Source organism: Mesocricetus auratus, unplaced genomic scaffold, assembly GCF_017639785.1.
Source record: "Mesocricetus auratus isolate SY011 unplaced genomic scaffold, BCM_Maur_2.0 Super-Scaffold_100028, whole genome shotgun sequence".
NCBI lineage: Eukaryota > Metazoa > Chordata > Mammalia > Rodentia > Cricetidae > Mesocricetus > Mesocricetus auratus.
Genome location: NW_024429209.1, coordinates 2,717,429 through 2,739,023, shown reverse-complemented (window position 1 = coordinate 2,739,023; position 21,595 = coordinate 2,717,429). Strand labels below are relative to the sequence as shown.

The 21,595-nt window shown below is 46.1% G+C and overlaps 1 protein-coding gene across 8 annotated transcripts in view; it reads right to left on the bottom strand.

The window, feature by feature from the left end:
- Positions 1-2,044: 2,044 nt before the first annotated feature.
- Cnbd2 (cyclic nucleotide binding domain containing 2) overlaps positions 2,045-21,595 on the bottom strand; it is a 56,673-nt gene continuing 37,122 nt past the window's right edge. For all 8 annotated transcript variants that reach the window (XM_040732824.1, XM_040732825.1, XM_040732827.1 and 5 more), the window contains 5 exons: positions 19,299-19,413; positions 14,296-14,458; positions 12,199-12,319; positions 5,576-5,739; positions 2,045-2,391 (listed from right to left, as the gene is read on the bottom strand). In XM_040732824.1, the coding sequence (XP_040588758.1) occupies positions 2,070-2,391; positions 5,576-5,739; positions 12,199-12,319; positions 14,296-14,458; positions 19,299-19,413 (885 nt within the window). In that variant the 3' untranslated portion in view covers positions 2,045-2,069. The remainder of the gene's footprint in view (positions 2,392-5,575; positions 5,740-12,198; positions 12,320-14,295; positions 14,459-19,298; positions 19,414-21,595) is intronic.

Sequence of the window (21,595 nt, the reverse complement as noted above, 5' to 3'; positions counted from 1 at the left end):
AATAGTCCTTCCTCTCCTATCTTCTCCCTCCTTCTGTCCCCACATCTCCATCTCCTCCCTTTGACCCCCCTCCTTCTCGCCCTTCCCCTTTCCGCTCCTCTCCTCACTTTGGCTTTCGGGGTAGGGTCTCTATATAGCCCACTGAGGCCTTGAACTCTTCCTTCTTTGCCTCTGGAGTTTGTGGGTAAAGGCATATGCCACCACACACTGGTTTGAGTCCATTTCTTACCCATAATTCTCACAGAGAACATGTGGAAGAGCAAGAACATTCTGGAAGCTTTTTCTCTCACTTCCCAAGAAGCAAGACCCAAATTTCCTTATGAACAAAAACTTCACCTTGTTGTACACATATTACCTCAACAGCCCAATGTGGCAGAGCTGGCAGGACCCGGTGGGTCACTGGACCCCAAATCGGGTACTTAGCAAGACAGCTGTCCTGTGGTGCTCCCTCTTACTAGTCATTCTCCTTTTCTGTGGTCAAGTTACATCTCAAGACCCTTCAAGGCCCCCAGCTACCTAGAGCGGAGATCGGTGGACTACGGCCTATAGGTAAGGCCAGAATGGCCACCTGTTTTATCACCAGCCATGCCTGCTACATGTTTTCTACCATTGCTCTCCTGAGGTGGTGCTGACTGCTGTAACAGGGACCACTGGAGCCTGAAGTATGTATGGTTTGGTTCTCTGCAGCTACAGAGCCCTCGCCCAGAGAACATGGAGTGCCTCATCCTCTGAAGCTGCCCCAGAGCGACAGCCAATAAACACACCTCACATGAATGAAGACGACTACACCACCATTACATAGTCATCCCTGGCCCTGGCCTAAAGAGATCCCTAGTGAGACACCCCCTCTTCCCTAGCTCCTACCAGTGGCACCTGGTCTTTACAGGACTGCTGATGCCTTATTTAGTGTTGTGTTTTGACAGGGTTTCCAGTAGTCCAGAATGTCCTCCAGCTCACTGTATAGCTGTGGACGACTGGGAACTTCTTGTCCTAGTTCGGCCTCTGTGGCTGCAGTAAACACAATCACTCAAAACAACTTGAGGAAGCAAGGGTTCATTTGACTCACGGATACAGTTCATTATCCAGGGACACCAAGGCAGGACCCTGAGGGCAGCCCTACACTAATTAACAATCAGGAAAAGTGTCTCTCAGAGGTGCCTGCAGGCCTGTCCATTAAAGGCAATTCTTCAGTTAAGTTTCCTCTTCTCAGGTGTGTCAAGGTGACAACAGCACTAACCAGGACACTTCTGCTCCCTTTGCCCTCACACTCCCTGATGTAAAGATTAAGGTATTTGCTGCCTCACCCTACTTAGGTGTCCCTGATTTCTTGACTCAAGTCACCAGAAGTCAAAATCCTTAAGATCACCTATTCTCTATAATATCTACACTCTCTTCTGAGGAAAAAAATCCTATTCCTCTTGTTTAGTACACAAGAAAATGGTTTGTTTCTTATTTGGCAGGGGAGGTGGTTTGAGACAGGGTTTCTCTGCACCTTTGGAGGCTGTCTTGGAATTAGCTCTTGTAGACCAGGTTGGTCTCAAACTCACAGAGATCTGCCTGCCTCTGCCTCCCAAGTACTGGGAACTCTGTCCCACTACCTTCTTGTCGCTGATGGGCCTCTATTATACACAGGATGCCATCTTAGCCAGAGAGACCTAGCCCACAGCTTGCTGCCCAACACATTCCATATGTTTTATTTAAAGTATTTAAATTAGTTGTTTTTGTTTAAAAAATAGTAGGAATAATCTGAAATACTGAGTTTCTTGATTTTTTTTTCCATAGTGTATTAACCGGCAACAGCTGGCCTGTGTTGGCTCCCAGTGCAGCGTCCATTGATTGAGGTGAAGGAGCTCCCTCTAGATGAGGAAAGGTCACATTGGTTCCCTCGTAAGAGACACACCTCAGCCTCCTGGGCACCCGTGTCCTCATTGTGTCCCATAAGTGTCAAGGGAGACCATGCCTCTCAAGTTACTGGCTGAGTCCTCTACTCTAGCCTTCCCCATCCTAAGCCTGCAGCTCCCATATGGTCATCCAGAAAATGAAGACAATTCCAACATACTTTATTGGTTCTAAAGAAGGACCCCTGCATTTTTATACTGAGGTAGGAGTTCTTGAATTTTGTGCCGGGGTGCTGACACGGCTTGGACAATCTTCAAGGGAGGTAGGTATTTCTGGGGGACCATAAAAACAGGGTAGTGCTGTTTCACCTTCTTGTCGAGGGAACACAAATCCAGGGTCAAAGATCTAGGGTCGTAGATCTCTTTCTTCTTGGTCTGGATCGGTATGAATGGCTGTTGCTCATTGAGGGGCTTCACCAGGAGCCGCAGCAGATCCTTCCGGAAGATATTCCAGTTGTTTTCCCTCAGGAATCTCTCACTCAGTTCTTCGTCACTGAAGGGCAAACACAGAAGCTGCACTCCAGAGCCCCTCCTGGCCTCTGCCCCTCCTGGCCTCTGCCCTGCTGGCCTCTGCCCCTCTTGGCCTCTGCCCTCCATCCAAATGGACGATTCCACTGCTTCTTTCAAAACCTAAACTGTCCGTTCCCGGCCCTGTTCTCCCACATCTCTCCACCTCCTTTGCCTTTCTACCAACCCAACCCTTTAAGCCGGTGCTGCCCTCCTGTCATGCCAGGAGTCGCTGGTGGACTACCGGCCGCCTGAAATGTGGCCAGAGTGAATTAGACGCACCACACAAAGAAATGTGAATTATTAACTTTCAAGCTGATGTACTGAAGGAATACTTCTGATACAGTGAATCCAATGAAGTGGATTGAAGTTAATTTTTGTGGATAAACTGGAGAGTGGTGTATGCCTGTAATGTCAGTACTACTAAGATGCCAGAAGATCACTGAATTTGAAGCTAGACTGGGCTACACAGTGAATTTGAAAGTAGCTTGGGCTACATAATAAAACTCTGTTTCAAAAAGGTCAAACAAAACAGCAAGATGGCTCAGTGGTTAAGTGCTTGCCATGCAAGCTTGGCAACCAGCATTCAATTCTCAGAACCCATGTAAACATGGGAAGAGCAGAGTAACTCACAAAGTTATCCTCTGACCTCTACATGAGCTCCATGCCACATATACCCCCACACACACATCATGAACACAAACAGATTCATACACAATAATAAAATGAATGAAAATAAGTAAAATACTGGAAAGCTGGTCATGGCACATGTTTATAATCTCAGCACTCAAGAGATGGGAGGCCAGCCTGATCTACATTGTAAGTTTAGGGCAGCCTGGGCTACACAGTAAGATCCTATCAGGAAAAAAAAGTAGCTTTTGGGAAATGTCAATAAAACTGCAAAGGGATGAGGGTACCACCCAGCTAGACCACTCACATCCATTAAGATGTCTACCATCACTACAGTGGGGTGAGGGTACCACCCAGCTAGACCAGTCACATCCATTAAGATGTCTACCATCACTACAGTGGGGTGAGGGTACCACCCAGCTAGACCACTCACATCCATTAAGATGTCTACCATCACTACAGTGGGGTGAGGGTACCACCCAGCTAGACCAGTCACATCCATTAAGATGTCTACCATCACTACAGTGGGGTGAGGGTACCACCCAGCTAGACCAGTCACATCCATTAAGATGTCTACCATCACTACAGTGGGGTGAGGGTACCACCCAGCTAGACCACTCACATCCATTAAGATGTCTACCATCACTACAGTGGGGTGAGGGTACCACCCAGCTAGACCAGTCACATCCATTAAGATGTCTACCATCACTACAGTGGGGTGAGGGTACCACCCAGCTAGACCACTCACATCCATTAAGATGTCTACCATCAGAAGCATGAAGATGTTCAGAATCCAGAGAGAGGGTCCCCACAGGGCTGAGGGATGTAAGCTGGTGCAGTCACCTTAGAAACAGTTTGACAACTTCACAGAAGGTTAACTATACAGTTACCATGTGACTCAGCAATTTGTCATCAATGATATACTTAAGAGAAATAGTCAGGCATTGGTGGCACACGCCTTTAATCCCAGCACTCAGGAGGCAGAGGCAGGCAGATCTCTGTGAGTTCGAGACCAGCCTAGTCTACAAGAGCTAGTTCCAGGACAGTCTCCAAAGCCACAGAGATACCCTGTCTTGAAAAAAAAAAAAAGAATATGGACAGCAGAATAAACCAGACCATGAGGGAGAGGGGTGGGAGGGCAAGGGGGAAGAGAAGGGGAGGGGCTAAGAAAGGAGCTGTGGACTCAAGAGGTCAAGATGGAGGAAGTCAAGCCCCTGGAAGGGAGAGGTTTTAGGGTAGGGATGGTGTGAGACGTTCTGGGAGGAGTCAAAGGTACTGAGCCATGCTGGGAGAGCTAGCCAGTGTCCTCTTTGACATGTGTTTTTGTTTTGTTTTCATTTTTTTTTCTAGACAGGGTTTCTTTGTGTAACAGTCCTGGCTGTCCTGGAACTCACTTTGTAGATCAGTGTGACCTCAAACTCACAGATATCCACCTGCCTCTGCCTCCCAAGTGCTGGGATTAAAGGCGCTCGCCACCACCTCATTAATATGTTAATAAGCACCTCAACTAGCCTTTTGTCCTGGGTTTCTCTGAGACTTAACTCTGTATCCTACACTAGCAGAAATACCTATCTAGTCAATTTCTCGTTTTAAAACATTTTTTAAAAGATTTATTTATTGATGGGAGATGTTCTTGTGTATATGTTTCTCTTATTGGTTGATGAATAAAACACTGCTTGGCCAATAGAGGCAGGAAGATAGGGGGAGAGAGGCAGAGAGATGCTTTGAAGAGACGCCAGGAAGACAGTACATGCCATGTGTTCTCCGGTAAGATAAGACCATGTAGAAACACATAGATTAGTAGCTATGGGTTAATAATTATGAGAGAGCTAGTCAGTAAGAAGCCCTAGCCATTAGCCAACCGTTTAATAATTAATAGAGTGTCTGTTTGCTTATTTGGGGCTGGGAAGGGTAGCAGGATCTGTCGGGACAAGAGACTCATTATGATTTATACCAGTGAAGTGTCTTGACTATGTCTGCACCATGTGCATGCCTTCAAAGGTCAGAAGCAGGCATCAGGTCCCTTGGAACTAGAGTTACGGATGGTTATGAGAAACAAACCTGGGTCCTCTGTGAGAGCAACCAGTGCTCTCATCTGCTGAGCCATCTCGCCAGCCCCAATTTCTTTTGATTTGCTGAGTGAACTCTACCAAGAAGGCCCAGTCCTCTCTCTAGCTCCAACGAATGCGGCACCGCTTGCTAAGTTGTCTCCTCGGTGTGACACATGTGGGTGACTGCCACTGTTTATTGTGGGTGTGAATGCTATGCACATCTTAATGTACGTAGTATTCCCCATATTTTGACTTCATAAAGAGAAATTCACAAGTGGATGGCTGACTCAGAGGGGAGAGATGGTTTTAGAGCTAGCTCTTTGAAACACAGGCTAACAGTAGCATCAGAGGCTGCAACTGTTCTGAGTAGAATAACAGCCCAGTTCACCTTTATCAGCACAGTCCTAATGTACATGCACACACTTTCTTTTGCAAATGGGAGTCTTGTTGGGGAGATCCAAAGGACTCAAGTACATTCCCAGCACTGACCTGGGGTAATCCACTTCTATCTTTAGCAACTTTTCTTTCGTCTCCTTATCAACCAGGTCATAAAACTTTTCTTTTCTTATTCGTATCAACTCCGTTCCCAAGCTCAACAGGATGAGGGGTCGAAGGTCACGCATACTTTCTGGAACGAAAGCCTGGTGAATGCCCTAGAGAGAAGTTACACAAAGTTAAACCTCACAGAGCAGCCAGATCCACCAACAGATTTTCTAGATGGAAAACATGGGGTGGGGTGGGGGGTCGTCTTTCTGGGACTTTGTGTGTGGTGAGGAGGGGCAGCCTGGGGCTCCATTTGCTACCCAGCAACATAGTACCCAGTATGGGAACAACAGGGGCTTCCAGGTCCTCTCTCCCACCACCACACAGCAGGTTCGGCTCTCAGGGCCCTCTCACTGTGTTTTTGGTTTTGGTTTTGTTTTGTTTTGTTTTGTTTTGTTTTGTTTTGTTTTGTTTTGTTTTGTTTTGTTGAGACAGGGTTTCTCTGTGACTTTGGAGCCTGTCCTGGAACTACTCTTGTAGACAAGGCTGGTCTTGAACTCACAGAGATCCACCTGCCTCTGCCTCCCAAGTGCTGGGATTAAAGGTGTATGTCACCAATGCCCAGCTTTGTTTATTATTTTTTAGACAGGGTCTTTTTACATAGCACTGGCTGTTCTAGAACTCACTATGTAGACCAGGTTGGCCTCAAACTCACAGAAACCCACCTGTCTCTCCCTCCCAAGTGCTGAGATTAAAAGAGTATGCCACCATGCTGCCACTAGGCCCCCTTTAAGAAGACATCCTGAGGCTGAGTTGTGAAGAGAACACTTGGTGCTAGACTAGCTTCTTAGCAGTCAAGATTCAGCCAATGTGCTGGGCATGGGCGGTGGTGGCGCATGCCTTTAGTCCAGCACTCAGGAGGCAGAGGCAGGCGGATCTCTTGAGTTAGATGCCAGCCTGGTCTACAGAGCGAGTTCCAGGACAGTCAGGGCTACACAGTGAGACTGGAAAAACCAAACAAAAGACTCTGAAATGTGGGGAGGCGATATTAGTAACTCCCAGTCTCCAGTGCCCAGTGCTGAAGAAGAAAAGGGGGAGGTAGGTGTCTTGATATAGTTGAGTAGGTTGAGTCCCTGCCTAGTATGCACAAAGCCCTGAGTTCTATCCCCAGTACTATATACAGTAGGCATGGTTTGTACTCTTTCAGTCCCAGCACTTGGAAAGTAGAGGCAACATCAGGAGTTCAAGGTCATCCTCAACTACATGATGAGTTCAAAACCAGCCTGGGTCATGTGAGACCCTATAAAAAAGACAGATAGGTGGGGGGGGGGGATCCAAACCAAGAGACCTATGATGTGGGACCCGTGCACAATTGAAAACACTCCTAACTTCAGAAGGTAGGGCTAGGTCAGTAATCCCAGTTACTCAGGAAGCCGAGACAGGAGGACAACAAGTTAAAGGCTAGTTTGGGCTACAGAGTGAGTTCAGATCAACCTGGGGGCCAGGTGTGGTGGTGTACATCTTTAATACTAGGAATCGAAAGACAGAGGCAAAAGAATCTCTGTGAGCTTGAGGCCAGCCTGATTTACATTATGAATTCAAGGCCAGCCTGGGCAATTTAAGTAGAACTCTGTCTCAAAAGAAAAGAAAGGGGGGGGCTTTTAAGAAGAGAGTTATACACGTATGGCTCAGCGGTAGAGTAATGTGTATACATCAGACAAGGAGAGGGGTAAGTGGTATCTTCCTGGGCTGTTTGCTCTCTGAAGAAATGGTCAGAATATCAGGCCTATGTGTCTTTGAAAGACCCTGAGTTTGAAAAGAGTTCTCAAGTGGATTTTGGAAAACCAACCCAACACCACCATTTTGAGTCTAGGATTTAAAGAATGATCACCCAGCCGGGCGGTGGTGGCGCACGCCTTTAATCTCAGCACTCGGGAGGCAGAGGCAGGTGGATCTATGTGAGTTCGGAGACCAGCATGGTCTACAAAGCTAGTTCCAGGATAGTCTCCAAAGTCACAGAGAAACCCTGTCTCGAAAAACCAAAAAAAAAAAAAAAAAAAAAAAAAAAAAGCATGATCACCCACAAGCAATTCTGTAGTGACTTGTGGCAAGTGTCTCTCCTTGGTACAACTGGAATGGACATGTGCTACTTTTCAAAAGCTGTTGATGATCTAGACAAATTAATGTATGCAAGGAAGCCCTGGAGACAGCTCCTTCTTGCCATTCTCAGTAAAGTGGGTTTGGTACCAACGCCCCCCTCACTGTTGCCAGGTCTTGTACAAGGAACACAGTGGCTGACCTTCAAGGGGTCCTACAGGCTGGAGGAAATATGCACAAATATAATCTTGTTAACTGCCTGAGGGCACAGGGATCTTCCCCCACCCTCAGATGTGGAAAACAAGGCTCAGAAAAAGGAATTTGCTTGTTCACAGTCATGTGACTGTGGTGGCGCCAGCTTAAGTCTACTGAGCAGACTCTAAAGTCCAGGTCCCATGGTGGTTTCCAAGTCTGGGCCTTTGTTTAAATGTCACAAATATTCATTCCTGTGTCTTCTATGCTCGTCCTCATTTTACAGGTGAAGACACTGAGGTTACAGAACTGTCTGCGGTCACACAGCATGAAAACAACAAACATAAGTCAACTCTTGTTTGTCTTCAGAGTTCACACTTTTTGCTAACACAACAAGAGGATAATAAGACACAAAGTGGCAGGGGCAGGATGTGAACCCAGGAACCTCTGCAGGGATAGCTCTGCCCTGCTTGTACTCCAGTCACAGCCTGTCCACACCAGTTAGACCCCTTAAACAGCACCCAAGGTTCCTAAAGTGAAGCTCATTTCTGCTGCTAAGGCCTGGGCTAGTTCCCCCTTGCCTAGGGCACCAGCCTGACCTGACTCCACGCTCCACACCCTTACTTGGTGTATGCTGTCCTACTTCCTAGTTCCTGCCTGCGTCCTGCCTTTGAACTTTCTACCCTTCAGTTAAACCTTCTCAGTTTAAACATCACCTCCTCAGAGCAGCTGGCCTTTCCTTGACACCCCCCCCCATGTAATAAGCCTCCCCTTTCTCCCCGCTTTCCAGTCCATTCCCAACCGCAGTGTTCAATTGTTTCCATATTAGTAGCTCCTCTGTTCATCATTTGTCCCCCACTGGGTGGTGCATGGGGCAGGAGCTCGGTTGGTCTACTCACCAGCACTGGCCCCTCTTGCTGTTCTTAGGTCAAGGCAGACATGCAAGAATCTTCTGGATGAACACGCGTGTATGTGGAATCACATGTTAGAGGCAGAACCTGACCTTGGGGAATTTTTACACTTTATGATGAGACCACAGACTCAGAGAAGTAAAAGGACTTGCTCAGTGCCACACAGACGTTAGAGGAACGTGAAAATAAGATTCCCCATGAGAAGTTAGAAGTTAGCTCTCAACTCAGTATCTGGGCTTCGACCCCAGTCCCCAACCTCTGCTGCTCCCTGGTCATTCTAGCGTGGCTAGGGGCGGGAGGATGGGAAGTGGGGGTGGGGGCCCTCTATGGCAGGGACCCTATTGCTCCTGTTCCTTTCACTACTTCCCACCAAGCCACCGTCTACCCATCTTCCATCTGCCCGCAATGCTGGTCGGAGTATCCTGTTACCATCTTTGTGCCCTGTGGTGGGTTGTACACAATGAAACTTCGACTTAAGGAGTAACTGCAGAGGAAAATTCTCCTTGGCAGTGCCTGGCTGCAGAAATGCTCAATGAGGGCCGAATGGGGTTCTTTAACTCTCTCAGGGCCATCTCACCGCAAGGGAGCAGAGTTCTTCTGTTCCGCTGGGGATGGCGGTGGTTAGAGAGAAAGTTACAGTTTTACTAAACAAAAGGAAGACCTTTCCAGGAGGTCAAAAAACCTTAAGTCCGTGTTGATGGAGGATGCTGGAGACCTAGGCACTATGATAGGCCCTCACTGACCTGACACACACGGGTCAGTGGGAAAGGAGCATTCACAACCGTTGTGACATGGGGGGAAGCACTGTAAATGAGTCACAGCAAAAAGGATCCCGTGACAGAGCAGGTTTCCAGGCTCCAAGTGACCATATACCGCTGCTCCCCAAGTGGGCCTCACCTCTGCCAGGCCCATGCTGTTCTACCCTTGTCCAGCCCAGCACTGATTAGCAGTCCCTCAGGTAGTCAACTCAGACCACACTCACTCCTCTATGATTGCATTAGGTTTTGCATTGGTCTAATTTTTGGAATATTTTTAGATTTACAGAAAACAGAAGATGGTAGAGCTCCCACAAAACCCATTATTGACGTCTTACATAAGAACTGCAGGCATGAGCTTTGTCACAGTGGGTGAATCAATTCTGATGTATCATTACAGACTGAAGCTGACCAGCTTCCCTGAGGTTTGTTGCTCTTTAGGGAGTTTTTCTATTGTTTTGTTGCTGTTTGTTCACTGGACAGGGTGTCCCTAAGCAGTCTAAGCTGGCGTCAGATCCCCTGAAGCTGCAGTTATAGGTGGTTGTGAGCTGCTTTATATGGGTTCTTGAAGTCAAATTCAGATCCTCTGCAAGGGCAGTATGTGCTCTTAACCGCTGAGCCATCTCTTCAACTTCTAAAGATTCATTATACTTTCATTTATGTATCTGAGTGCCCCACGTGTGCAGGTGCCCATGGGAGCCAGAAGGGGGAGCTGGAGTTACAGGTTGCTGTGAGTCACCCAGTGGTGCTGGCAATCAAACTCTGGTCCTCTGTAAGAGCAGTGCGTGCTCTTAACTGCTGAGCCATCTCTCTATATAAGCCTAAGTATATTTGAGTTAAACCTGAGTTCATAATGATGTCTTTAACACTAATCCATCCCCATATGTAGCTTCCTCCACTTATCTGTAAATTTCTACTTCAACTGCAAGACACCCAGCTTTCACCGTAGCCATCCATTCACTATGTGACATCAGGATTATTCATCCATACCCTTATGGAGAACCAACTATCCACTTGGTATATAATTCGTGTGTAGTTCCTTTTACATTTCCATTAATAACTTCACTCCTTCTCCTAACATGTTGGTACCCATAAAGACGGCTCCACTCCATCTTGGTTCAAGGGCAGAGAGTTAAAAAACTGTCCTTAGTAAGCCATAAGACCTAAAGATCAAAGGCATGGCTCTATCTTGGCCTTGGGTGTTTTATCTAAATAATAACAGACCTGGTCTGAAGTGTGGTTACTCCTGACCCTCAACCCAGGTAACGAGAAGTTGAATCTAAGGTGTGGTTACTGAATCCTTGGAGAAATGAGAAAGAAAAGTCCCCCTCTTTGGTTAAGGCATTTAAGAATGGTGAAGAATTATCTGAGTCTGCCCTCCTGACATCTGTTCTGTGTCTCCCTCTTTTCCTGTATCTCCTTTAGCTAGCCTGTCTTCAGTCCACACTCCCCCTCTCAGGTAAGAACCGTAGGCTGCCCCGCTGACTCCACTGCAACCCAAAAAAGATAGCTTCCCACGCTAACCTTCCACTGAGGGTGTTTCGTTCATATATAATAGTTGGATCCTCTTGTCTTAGCTTGCATTCCTTCCTGAGACCCACTGACCTAAATAATTTAATTAATTTATGTATTTATCTTGTGATTCTGGGGAATTGAACCAAGGCCTCACGCATGCTGGGGAAATGTTCTACAGCTAAGCTGAATTCTTGACCTTCTCTTCACATTTGTATTTTGAGACAGGGTTAAGGCTAGCTGACTCTGTAGCCCAGACAGGCCTTACGGTCTTAAACATGTAGTCTTCTCACCTTGGACCGAGAGTCGTAGAGGTTATAGGTATACACTACCAGGTCTGTCTTTCTGGGTTTTGTTTTGTTTTTGTTTAAATTGCAGTGTAGCAGTTAATACATATATAACCCCAGCACTCAGGAGGCTGAGTCAGGACGATCACCCAAAAATTCAAAGCCAGTCTGTGTTACACAGTAAGGTACAGGCCAGCCTGAGCTATAGGATGAGATACAGGCCAACCTGGGCTACTGAGTAAGACCCTTTCTGGAAATATAAAGAATAAGAAGTCAGAAAGAAAAGAAAAGAAGATTCACTCTTGGGCTGGGGATGTAGCTCAATGGCAGAGCAATTTGCTTAGCATGGATGAAACCCTGGGTTTGCTCTCCAGTAACACGAAAGTAAACATCTAAAAAACACCAGAGGCCAGCCATGTCTGCATGCTGAAAAGTCCTATGGGCATTGACAAATGTTTAAAAACTTACTTCTTCATCACAGTCTAAACATTGTGAGTTCCAGAACAACCAGGGCTACACGGAGAAACCCTGTTTCAAAAAATATACGTGTGTGTGTGTGTCTGTGTGTGTGTGTGTGTGTTTGTGTGTGTGTGTCTGTGTGTCTCTGTGTGTCTCTCTGTGTGTGTATGTTCGTGTGTTGAAAGGACGTCTTTCAGGAGTCAGTTCTGCCCTTCCACTGTCAGTTCTGTGTTCAGGCACCTAAGTCAGCTACAAGCACTTTCACCCCCTAAGCCATCTACCAGCCCAAGTATTGTTTCTTCTATCAGCAAATATAGAAAGATGTGTTTCATAGCCTTTCTGCTCATTACTCAATACTCCCAGCCCAGCTGTGCTATGCATTAGCCTGTGAAAAAAAAAGCTCCTAGTACACTTACCACAACATCTCCTTCCTTCAGAGAATGGACCTTCATGTAGACCCCCACTACAGCCTCCTTGGGGAGTTCACCAAACTTGGTGTTGACCATGGGACATTTGACTGAATGACCAAACTTGGATCTGAAATGTAACAGCTTGTTAGAACTGATTCATAAAACAGTCAGCTCACCAGATCCCCAGCAGTCTGCCCTCGCCTTGCTACTGATGAGAGCCCTCCTGGAGAATGTGTGCCTCCCAAGAAGGTGAAAAACTCAAAAGCAAGTTGTGAGGGAGTCTGACTGCTGCTGCCTGGGATTAGAGAAATGTAAGGGAGACTGAACTTGGGAGACAAAGGAGCTAGGGACCTTTTAGTCACCAGAGGCTGCTTTCTGAAGAGCAGATGACCGACTCCATGCAGCTGAGCCAGCCTGGTGGACAAGTCCAGGCACAGAGTTCAGGCTGCTTGCTCAGTTGGAACTTGGGTCTACTTAATTCAAAGCTCCCACGGGACAGGAATTCCCAACAAACAGAGCTGCTTACAAACAGAATGGACTATTCAAAGATGAGGCTCCATGCACCTAGTGACACAGTAGAGGTTGGGAAGGCAGTGTAGAGGTTGGCCTCCCTGTTAATAAAGACAGGGTGCCATTGTCAGACTGCAGATCCTAAATCTTGTTCAAATTGGGGTTAATTTTGTAAAGGCAATCCCGTTGTGCTATCTTTGGGATTTGTCTATGGCAGCAGGGCTCATTCAGCTCACACACAAGCAGGCTTCATTCCTGCCCCTCCAACAAGAGCACAAGCAGGCATGTACCCAGCATCCCCTGAATCTTTTACTTCTGGGCCCACTTTGTCCTTTCTCCCTTACTGGATCAAAGCAAACACACTGGATCTGTTTTATCTCTATCCATGGGAAAGCTTGAACTGGGAATATTCCATCAAAGGAAAAACAACCTAGAATTCATGGGTTGATTCTTACGGAGGCCAGCAGATCCAAAGTGTTAGTGGATAAATGAAGAGGCCATTGAGAAACAGCAACAGTGATACTAACCACATTATTGATATCACTTTGTTTTGTTTTTCAAAGCAGGGCTTTTATTTTTGGGGGGAGGGGTTGAGACAGGGTTTCTCTGTGGCTTTGGAGGCTGTCCTGTAACACACTATGTAGACCAGACTGACTTCAAACTCACAGAGATCCACCTGCCTCTGCCTCCCTAGTTCTGGGATCAAAGGCGTGCGCCACCACACCCAGCTTAGATATCTTCTGATGCTTGGGTTTCAAATGGGATGGGGGAAGTGAGTGGTGCTTCAGCTGCAATCTTTTTCTGTTCCTCAGGTCAAGTTAAGGCAAGAACATAGGTCTCAATGTGGATCTGCTGAATGCCAGTGTGTGACAGGTACCAGATAAAAGACAGATGTTTGACCAGCTGCTCAGGTTTGAATCCTGGCTTTACCACTTCCATGTGTGACCTTTAGCAAGCAACTTCATCCTTCTGTGAACTTTAGTTTGCTTGCCTGAAAAATGGGTGATAACCACAGCACCTTAAGGGACATTGTGGAGATTGACTGTATAACTTAATGTCATTTACTAAGCATCCTGTGAGCTTTATGTATAATTTAGCAATATTTCATATAACCAATAGCTTACAATGACCCTGAAGCTCAGAAACCACTGTTCACAAAACGTAAGGCTTAGAAGTTGGATCCCTTGACTAGGGACACAGCCAAAGCAAGTGACCAAGCCAGGATTTGAACCTGGGTTGGACTGACTGCAAGCCAAGCTCCTACCTGCTATAGTAGAGCTTGCTCCCCTACGTGGGAAGTCTCCTGGAGAAGCTGAGTCAAAATGACCCAGCAAATGGACACAGGAAGCCAAAAGATCCTTTCTTCCCCTTTAAAATATTAGTGTGGCCTTGAAATAAATGGTTGATGCTCTTAAGTGAATCAGAGGCAATGAACACAGGTCCTGGATGCCAAACCCAGGATTTCCCTAGGCTGCCTTAGCCACACCCATCCATCTAGGCCCCACCTGTTTGTCATTCCTGCCCCTCACCAGCATCTCTGAAATCCTTAACACCCACATCCAGAGCACCCTATCAACTAAGAGCTCAGCTTACTTGACCTTCGGGCCCAGCAACTTTGGGAGACTAGTCTCTGTTATCCTGATCTTCCCCCTTTGCTCTCTGGCTTCCTGGAGACGCAGAAGTTTCAAATAGCTGAAGTCTTGTAGAGGATATGATTTGATCTGGAATTCCTTAAATCTCTCCATAGGAGACATTACTGTTAAGAGAAAGCACAGAGAAAAAAAAACACAACAATGGGCCTTGTGGAAGAACACCATAGGTACATCGAGGAAAGAAAGGGGGAGGTGTGGCGGTGCACACTTTTAATTTGTGTTCTGGAGGCAGAGATGGTGGATCTCTATGAGTTTGAGGTTAGCCTGGCCTACATAGCAACTTCTAGTCTCTATGAGTTTGAGGTTAGCCTGGCCTACATAGCAACTTCTAGTCCTGCCAAGGCTACAGAGCCAATGAAGAAGAGGAGGAAGAAAGAGAAGGCAACTTTCATAGCCTGCCCTCAGGGGCAGCCCTGAATCAGATCTCCCCATCATTCCGTCTAGAGAAGCAATTAGCCTGGAGAGGCCAGGCGAGCAGCAGAGAACTTAAGATCCTGCTGAAAGACTGACACTTAATTTGAGCTCAGTTCTATTCTATTCAAAGCTGCTCTCTTTCTAACCCATCACACTGGGGCTGGAGATGCGGTGTCGGCAGAGTGCTGGCCTAGCACACACAAAGCTCCGACTTTGATCCCCGGCACCCATGTAAATAGTTGGGCATGGCGGCTTGTACTTACTATCTCAGCACTGGGGAGGGAGAGACAGGCAGCTCTTTAGGGTTTGTGGGCTAAACAGCCCAGCCCAGATGGCAAGCCCTCCGTGCTAGTGAGAGACTCTGCCTCAGAAAACAAGGTGGGCTGGACATGATGGCTCCCACCTTTAATCTTCCTACACAGCCAGGCAGATCTCTATTTCAAGTTCTGAAAGTCAATAACTGCCAGCCCACATTACTGTATCATAATTAAGGAGAAAGAAACACTTTCCATAATGAAAACAAGGGTTTCTCTGTGGCTTTGGAGGCTGTCCTGGAACTCGCTTGGTAGTCCAGGCTGGTCTCGAACTCACAGAGATCCGCCTGCCTCTGCCTCCCGAGTGCTGGGATTAAAGGCGTGCGCCACCACACCTGGCAAATATTTTTTTTAAAAAAGTATACACATTTAGGGGTTACAGGAAAGAATAAATCATGCTAGAACAGTAAGCACCAGAGGAGTAGGAAATGCCAAACACTACAAAATCAACACAAACACAGGAGTTAATACACAACTTTCAATAATAACTGTGAAGCTTAATGACATCGATTCTCCCATCAAAAGACATAGACTAGTGGATTGACTTTAAAAAATAAACTGCATTGCCAAACAGTGGTGGCGTATGCCTTTGATTCTAGCTAGCACTTGGGAGACAGAAGCAGGCCTATCTCAGTGAGTTCAGGGCTAGCCTTGTCTACAGAGATAGTTCCAGTACAGCCAGTTCTACACAGAGAAACCCTGACTTGAAAAACCAATTAATAAATAAATAATGAATGAATGGCATCTATTAGTTGCATCTCACCATCAAGGATAGATGCAACCATTGCATGAAAGGACGGAAAAGGGTATTCCAAACAAATGGAACTAGAAACCAAGCGGGGGACAGCTAAACTGGCATACTTGTTGGTAAACAAGACACCTCACTCAAACAAGGAGGAAGGCAAGGGCCAGCCTGAGATGGTCCAGTGACTTCCACAAGTGCACCATGACATGTGAATGCCCACATTCATATATACTGGGGTGTGGAAACAGGACCACCTCTGGCTTCTGGTAGCCAGTTAGTGTAAACCAAATGCATGCCATTTCCATCTAAAATAAACAAAATGTTTAAAAATACTTAAATAAACTCATTTTAGTGACTGTGGCTAAAGATCAGTGGTATGGTGTTTCCCTGGCATGCATAAGAGGTTTGATCTCTCTAGCCTGGTCTATTAAGCAAGTTCCAGGACAGCCTCCAAAACAATACAGAGAAACCCTGTCTCAAAAAACAAACAAAAAACAAAAGATTCAATTTAGATCAAGAGTGCAGCCCGTGGTGGAGCATCTGCCAAGCCTTGCAGGTTGGGGTTCATCTCAAAAACCTCAAAAAGAAGTTTTCTTATCTTGAAGAGTTCAATCCTGTGGTTCCATGGGTCAAATTGAGCCTAGGATACAGAGAGGGAGGGAGAGGAAGGAATAGAGGGAGAGAGAAAATACTGCTGCAGATTTTCTCAGCTCTCTATTAACAGCTGGTAGAGCAGATGCAAAAATCAGGAAGGACACAGACCACTGGCCTACCATCACCTCAGCTGACTTACACGAAGAACATGCTGCAGCAAATGACAGCATGGTCTTTTCAAATGCAAATGGAGCATTTACCAAGATAGATTGCTTTCTGGGCCACAAAACAACTTCCAACACATTTGAGAGGATTCGAACTGTACTGAGTATTTTATCATAGAAATAATAAACGAATGAGAGCTGGATGGTCCCCAAATCTTTGGAAATTAAATGACACCCTGATTAATATTCAGTGGGGCAAAGAAGAAATCAAAAGAGAAATTTAAAAGTATTTTGAACTGAACCACAACAGAAACATAGTATATCCAAATTTTTGCAATACAGCCTTATATCTAGGGAATTGCCATTGGGGGATGGTTGATATGAGGGCTGACATCTCTTTCAGCCTGCCCGTCATCTTGTAATAATGGTGACAAGTGTCTACCATATATTCACACATCCAGGGAGTGGTCTATGAGTTTTGCATATTCATTTGTTTAAATACAAATGATTCTATAATATAGGGAACGTAATTTGCATTTTACAGAACCCAAGGACAATGATGTACAAGGAGACAGTCATTTGTCCAGTGTCACACAGGACCCTGTAGTCTAAGCCTGGGATCACTTTTTTTCCCCCTGAGACAAGGTTTCTCTGTGTAGCCCTGGCTGTCCTAGAACTCACTCTGTAGACCAGGCTGGCCTTGAACTCAAAAAATCACCTGCCTTTGTCTCTACCTCCAGAGTGCTAGAATTAAACATGTGTGCCACCACTGCCCTGCATGAGCCTAGGCTCTTAATGGTGATACAATCTGGAAAGGTGATGGAGAAGCCAGGTCTAAAGACTTAAGTACTAACCAATGCCAGCTACTATGTGGAATAAACCTGGCTCTGTCAAGCTCCAAAATTCTTGGTCACCCCGCCACACACACCTTTCTCCCCTGCCCAGCCACCCATTTTAGCTTCAGTTCTAATATCAGAACAACTGGCCACCTCCACAATGTGATCTTGGAGAGGCTGGGTTATAATCTCAAGGGAATGTTGAGAGGAAGCCAAAGCTGGATTTGGTAAATGTGCAACCCCTGAGCCACTGTGGATGTCTTTTGAAGGCTGGAACTCTTTACCCGAATATAAAACACACACACACACACACACACACACACACACACACACACACACACACACTCTCTCTCTCTCATGTGCACATGGATACACAACTTCCAGTGAACAGAAGCACCGCCCAAAGTCGGGAAGCTACCACTTTAGGCAGGCTCTAGAAGCTTTTATCTCATACTACTTGTGTCCAGTCCATGGAGACTGAGCATGGCTGGAGCCTTTGGCAAATCTGAAAGCTCTTGCTTTTCTTTCAATGAGCCGAGCCTGCACTCTGCAGTCCTTAGTTGCTTAGTGTCTGTATGACCCTTAGACAAGAGGCTCAGTTCTCTGAGCCTTGGTTTCTGTATCTGTAAAATGGAGATACAATCATATCTTATTGAAAATCTGCAGTGATGGCTAGTCTTGGTTGTCAACTTGACCACATCTGGAATTAACTAAAGTCCAAAAATGGAGGGTACACCTCAGAGGGATTTTCACTTAATCCTAAGAGGGAAGATCTACTTCTAATCCGGATCTTTGAGGTAGAAAGACACACGTTTAATCCGATCTTTTGAGTTTGGAAACACCTCTAATCTGGCCACACCTTCTGCTGGAAGCCTATATAAGGACACGGAAGAAGGAGACTTGCTATTTGCCTGCTTGTTCTCACCTTGCTAGCAAGTCCATCCCTTCAGTGGCATGAGAGCCTGCTTCTTTGGCATTCCAGCACCTGCTGAGGAACAGCTGAGGCACCCAGCCTGTGGACTGTTCACAACTCCTAGACTCTTGACCCTTCCATACATAAGCAGCCATTGCGGAACTAGCTGAACCACAGCTGTAAGCCATTCTAATAAAACCCCTTTCTGTATCAGAGAAAGCTATTCATTCTATAACTTGTTACCCTAGAGAACCCTGACTAATACACCTTCTGCTATATGAATTATAATTATGTATCAGCAGCCAAACTGAGTATATGAAGAGTTTGATGAGTGATAGCAGCTATTCATGCCATATATATCAACTTAGATAGGCATTGGAGAATACATAGGTACAATCACCTCAGGACCATCCACAGTAGTGAAATACGAGTGTCTATTGACTCAGTGAGTCACTTTGAATATACATGAGGTGCCTGGGATGGCCACAGGCCCTGGGATCATAGAGTTTAAATTCTAGGGAGCCAGACATTTAATAACCATTTCAGATTGGCTGTGTGATTTCAGCAGGACAGACATGGCAGAAATACTGCAGATGCAAATGGGATATAATGAGGGCTGAGGTGGAAGATGCTGCTTCAGCATGAGAGGTCTGGGAGAATTCCCTGAATAAAGATGCTTCATCTGAGATGTGAAACGCAGAAGCGAGATGCCGAAAGACGGGTGGGGGTGTATGAGGCATGAGTAGGTGCTTACGTGGAAGAATCCCGAGGAGGGAGGGACAGATGGCAGGCAGGGTCAAAAACCAGAGTCTTAGAGCTGGTAGAAGAGGAGCGTCCAAGCAGACCTCCTGCTCGCCCCTTTGAGTTCAGATGTCCATGAATCTATAGTCTATGAATCCCAGGGGGACACACGTCTCCTCTGCCAGCTATGCCATCTTCTGACTGATGTCGCCATGTTACTCACCGTTTTGGTGAACTCGCAGAGGTTTGTGGTCCAACAGCTCCAGCTGCTGCCAGACCCACTTGTAATAGGAACTGGAAGCCTCCAGGTCTATCATCCGCAGGATCTCACAGTTGCCCTGGGCATAGCAAGGGATACAAGCCAAGGGTTAAACCTGAGCACTCCAGGTAGGCCAGGCTTTGAAAGGAAGCTTTGTTTTGCTTTGCTTTGTTAGTTTTTGTTTTTTTGAGACAGGGTTTCTCTGTATTGTTTTGGAGCCTGTCCTGGAACTTGCTCTGTAGACCAGGCTGGCCTTGAACTCACAGAGATCTGCCTGCCTCTGCCTCCGGAGTGCTGGGATTAAAAGGGCACACTACCATCACCTGGTGACTTTTATAATTATTCTGCAGTTCATTTCTGGTCTTAGAAATGACCACCTGTGGAGATGGAGAGATGGCTCAGTGGTTAAGAGCACTGACTGCTCTTCCAGACAAGCCAGGCTCAATCTCCAGCACCCACCCAGCAGTTCACAACCAGCCGTAACTCCAGTTCCAAGGGATCAGATGCCCTCTTCTTGTCACTGCAGACACCAGACATACACATGGTGTACTTATATACATGCAGGCAAAGTCACCATACACATTTAAAAATTTTTTTTCAAGACAGGGTTTCTCTGTATAACAGCCCTAGCTGTGCCAGAACTCACTCTGTAGACCAGGCTGACCTTAAACTCACAGAGATTCCCCTGCCTCTGCCTCCTGAGTGCTGTGTGGTGTGCCATCACCACCTTGCACAAAAACAAAACAAAACCCTTTTTAAAAACAAACAAACAAAGAACATAGGTTCCCAAGGATGACATTCTCCTCTCAGGTAACTCTAGCAGGTGGAAATGTGTATTAAATCAGAGACAAATGAAGAAGAGAAGGTGGAGCGGTACACCTTTCATCCAGGCACTTAGGAGGCAGATCTCTGTGAGTTCAAGGCCAGCCTAATCTACATAGCTAATTAGAGGCCATCCAGGGCTACATAGTGAGAGCTTTCCTCAAAAGAAACAAGCAAAAAGAAACCCCAGTTATACATCAGACCAAACATATTATTTGATGGTAATTCTCTGTATGTTTACATGTTCAAGTGTGTGTGTAAATGTGTGCATGTATGTGTATGCTCTCCCATGTGGAGAGCAGAGGATATCTGGCACCTTCAATCAGTCATTCTCTACCTCTACCTTATTTTTTTGAGGCAGGGTCTCTCACTAAGCTTGGAACTCTCAGAGTCATTAGACTCCATGACCAGGGGCCCAAAGGTGTCCTCTTGTCTCTGTCTCCTCAATATACAGTTGATTAAAAAAATCAGATTTATCTACTGATGTTATTCTATTTATATGAGGTTCAGGGACAAGTAAAAGTACTCTGTGGAAGGGCTAGTGGGGCAGCTTGGGGCTAGAGGGGCAGCTAGGGCTAGTGGGGCAGCTTGGGGCTAGTGGGGCAGCTGGGGCTAGTGGGGCAGCTTGGGGCTAGTGGGGCAGCTGGGGCTAGAGGGGCAGCTGGGGCTAGGGGGGCAGCTCAAAGGTTAAGAGCAATGATTTTCCAGAAGATGTGGGGTTGATTCCCAACACCTACATGGCCGCTAACAACCATCTATTTATAAAACTGCAGTTCCAGGAATCCAGTGTGATAGAATATATTTTCAGGGGTGTGACTTTTGTTTACACTGCGTTTGTTTAAACTCTGTGAAGCTGTGTTACTGAACGAGGACAGAGGAGCTAGGGAAGGAGGATGTCCAGAGCCAGCTACCCAGTTACAAAACAAGCCATGGAGTAAGAAACGAAGAAAGGTATACAAAAGAAAAGGAAAAAGCCCAGAGGTAAAAAAGGTAGTCGAAATAATTTAAGTTAAGCTTGTCAGGAACAGTCCAAGCTAAGACAGGGCACTTACAAGAGATAATTAGTCTCCATGTGATTTATTTGGGAGCTGAATGGTGGGCCCCTCAAAAAGGCCAAAGAGTAAAAAGAGTAAAACTTCACACAACAATCCAACGCCCTCTTCTGACCTCTACAGGTACTGCACACATGTGTTACACACACACCCATACACACAAAATAAATCTCAAGATAACCTGTGATGGCCTAGTAATAGGAGTGTCTTTGGGGAAATTTTGTCTGAGAAAGGGCACAAGGTCATCTTCTGGAGGCTGGAAATGTTCAATACGTCAATTTGGTTACTAGTTGACAGGTTTCAAATTTATCAAGAAAAAATAGTTCAGATTGGAAATTCTGCTGCATAAATTATACTTCATGAAGACACTTTTATGTTCATTTAGTT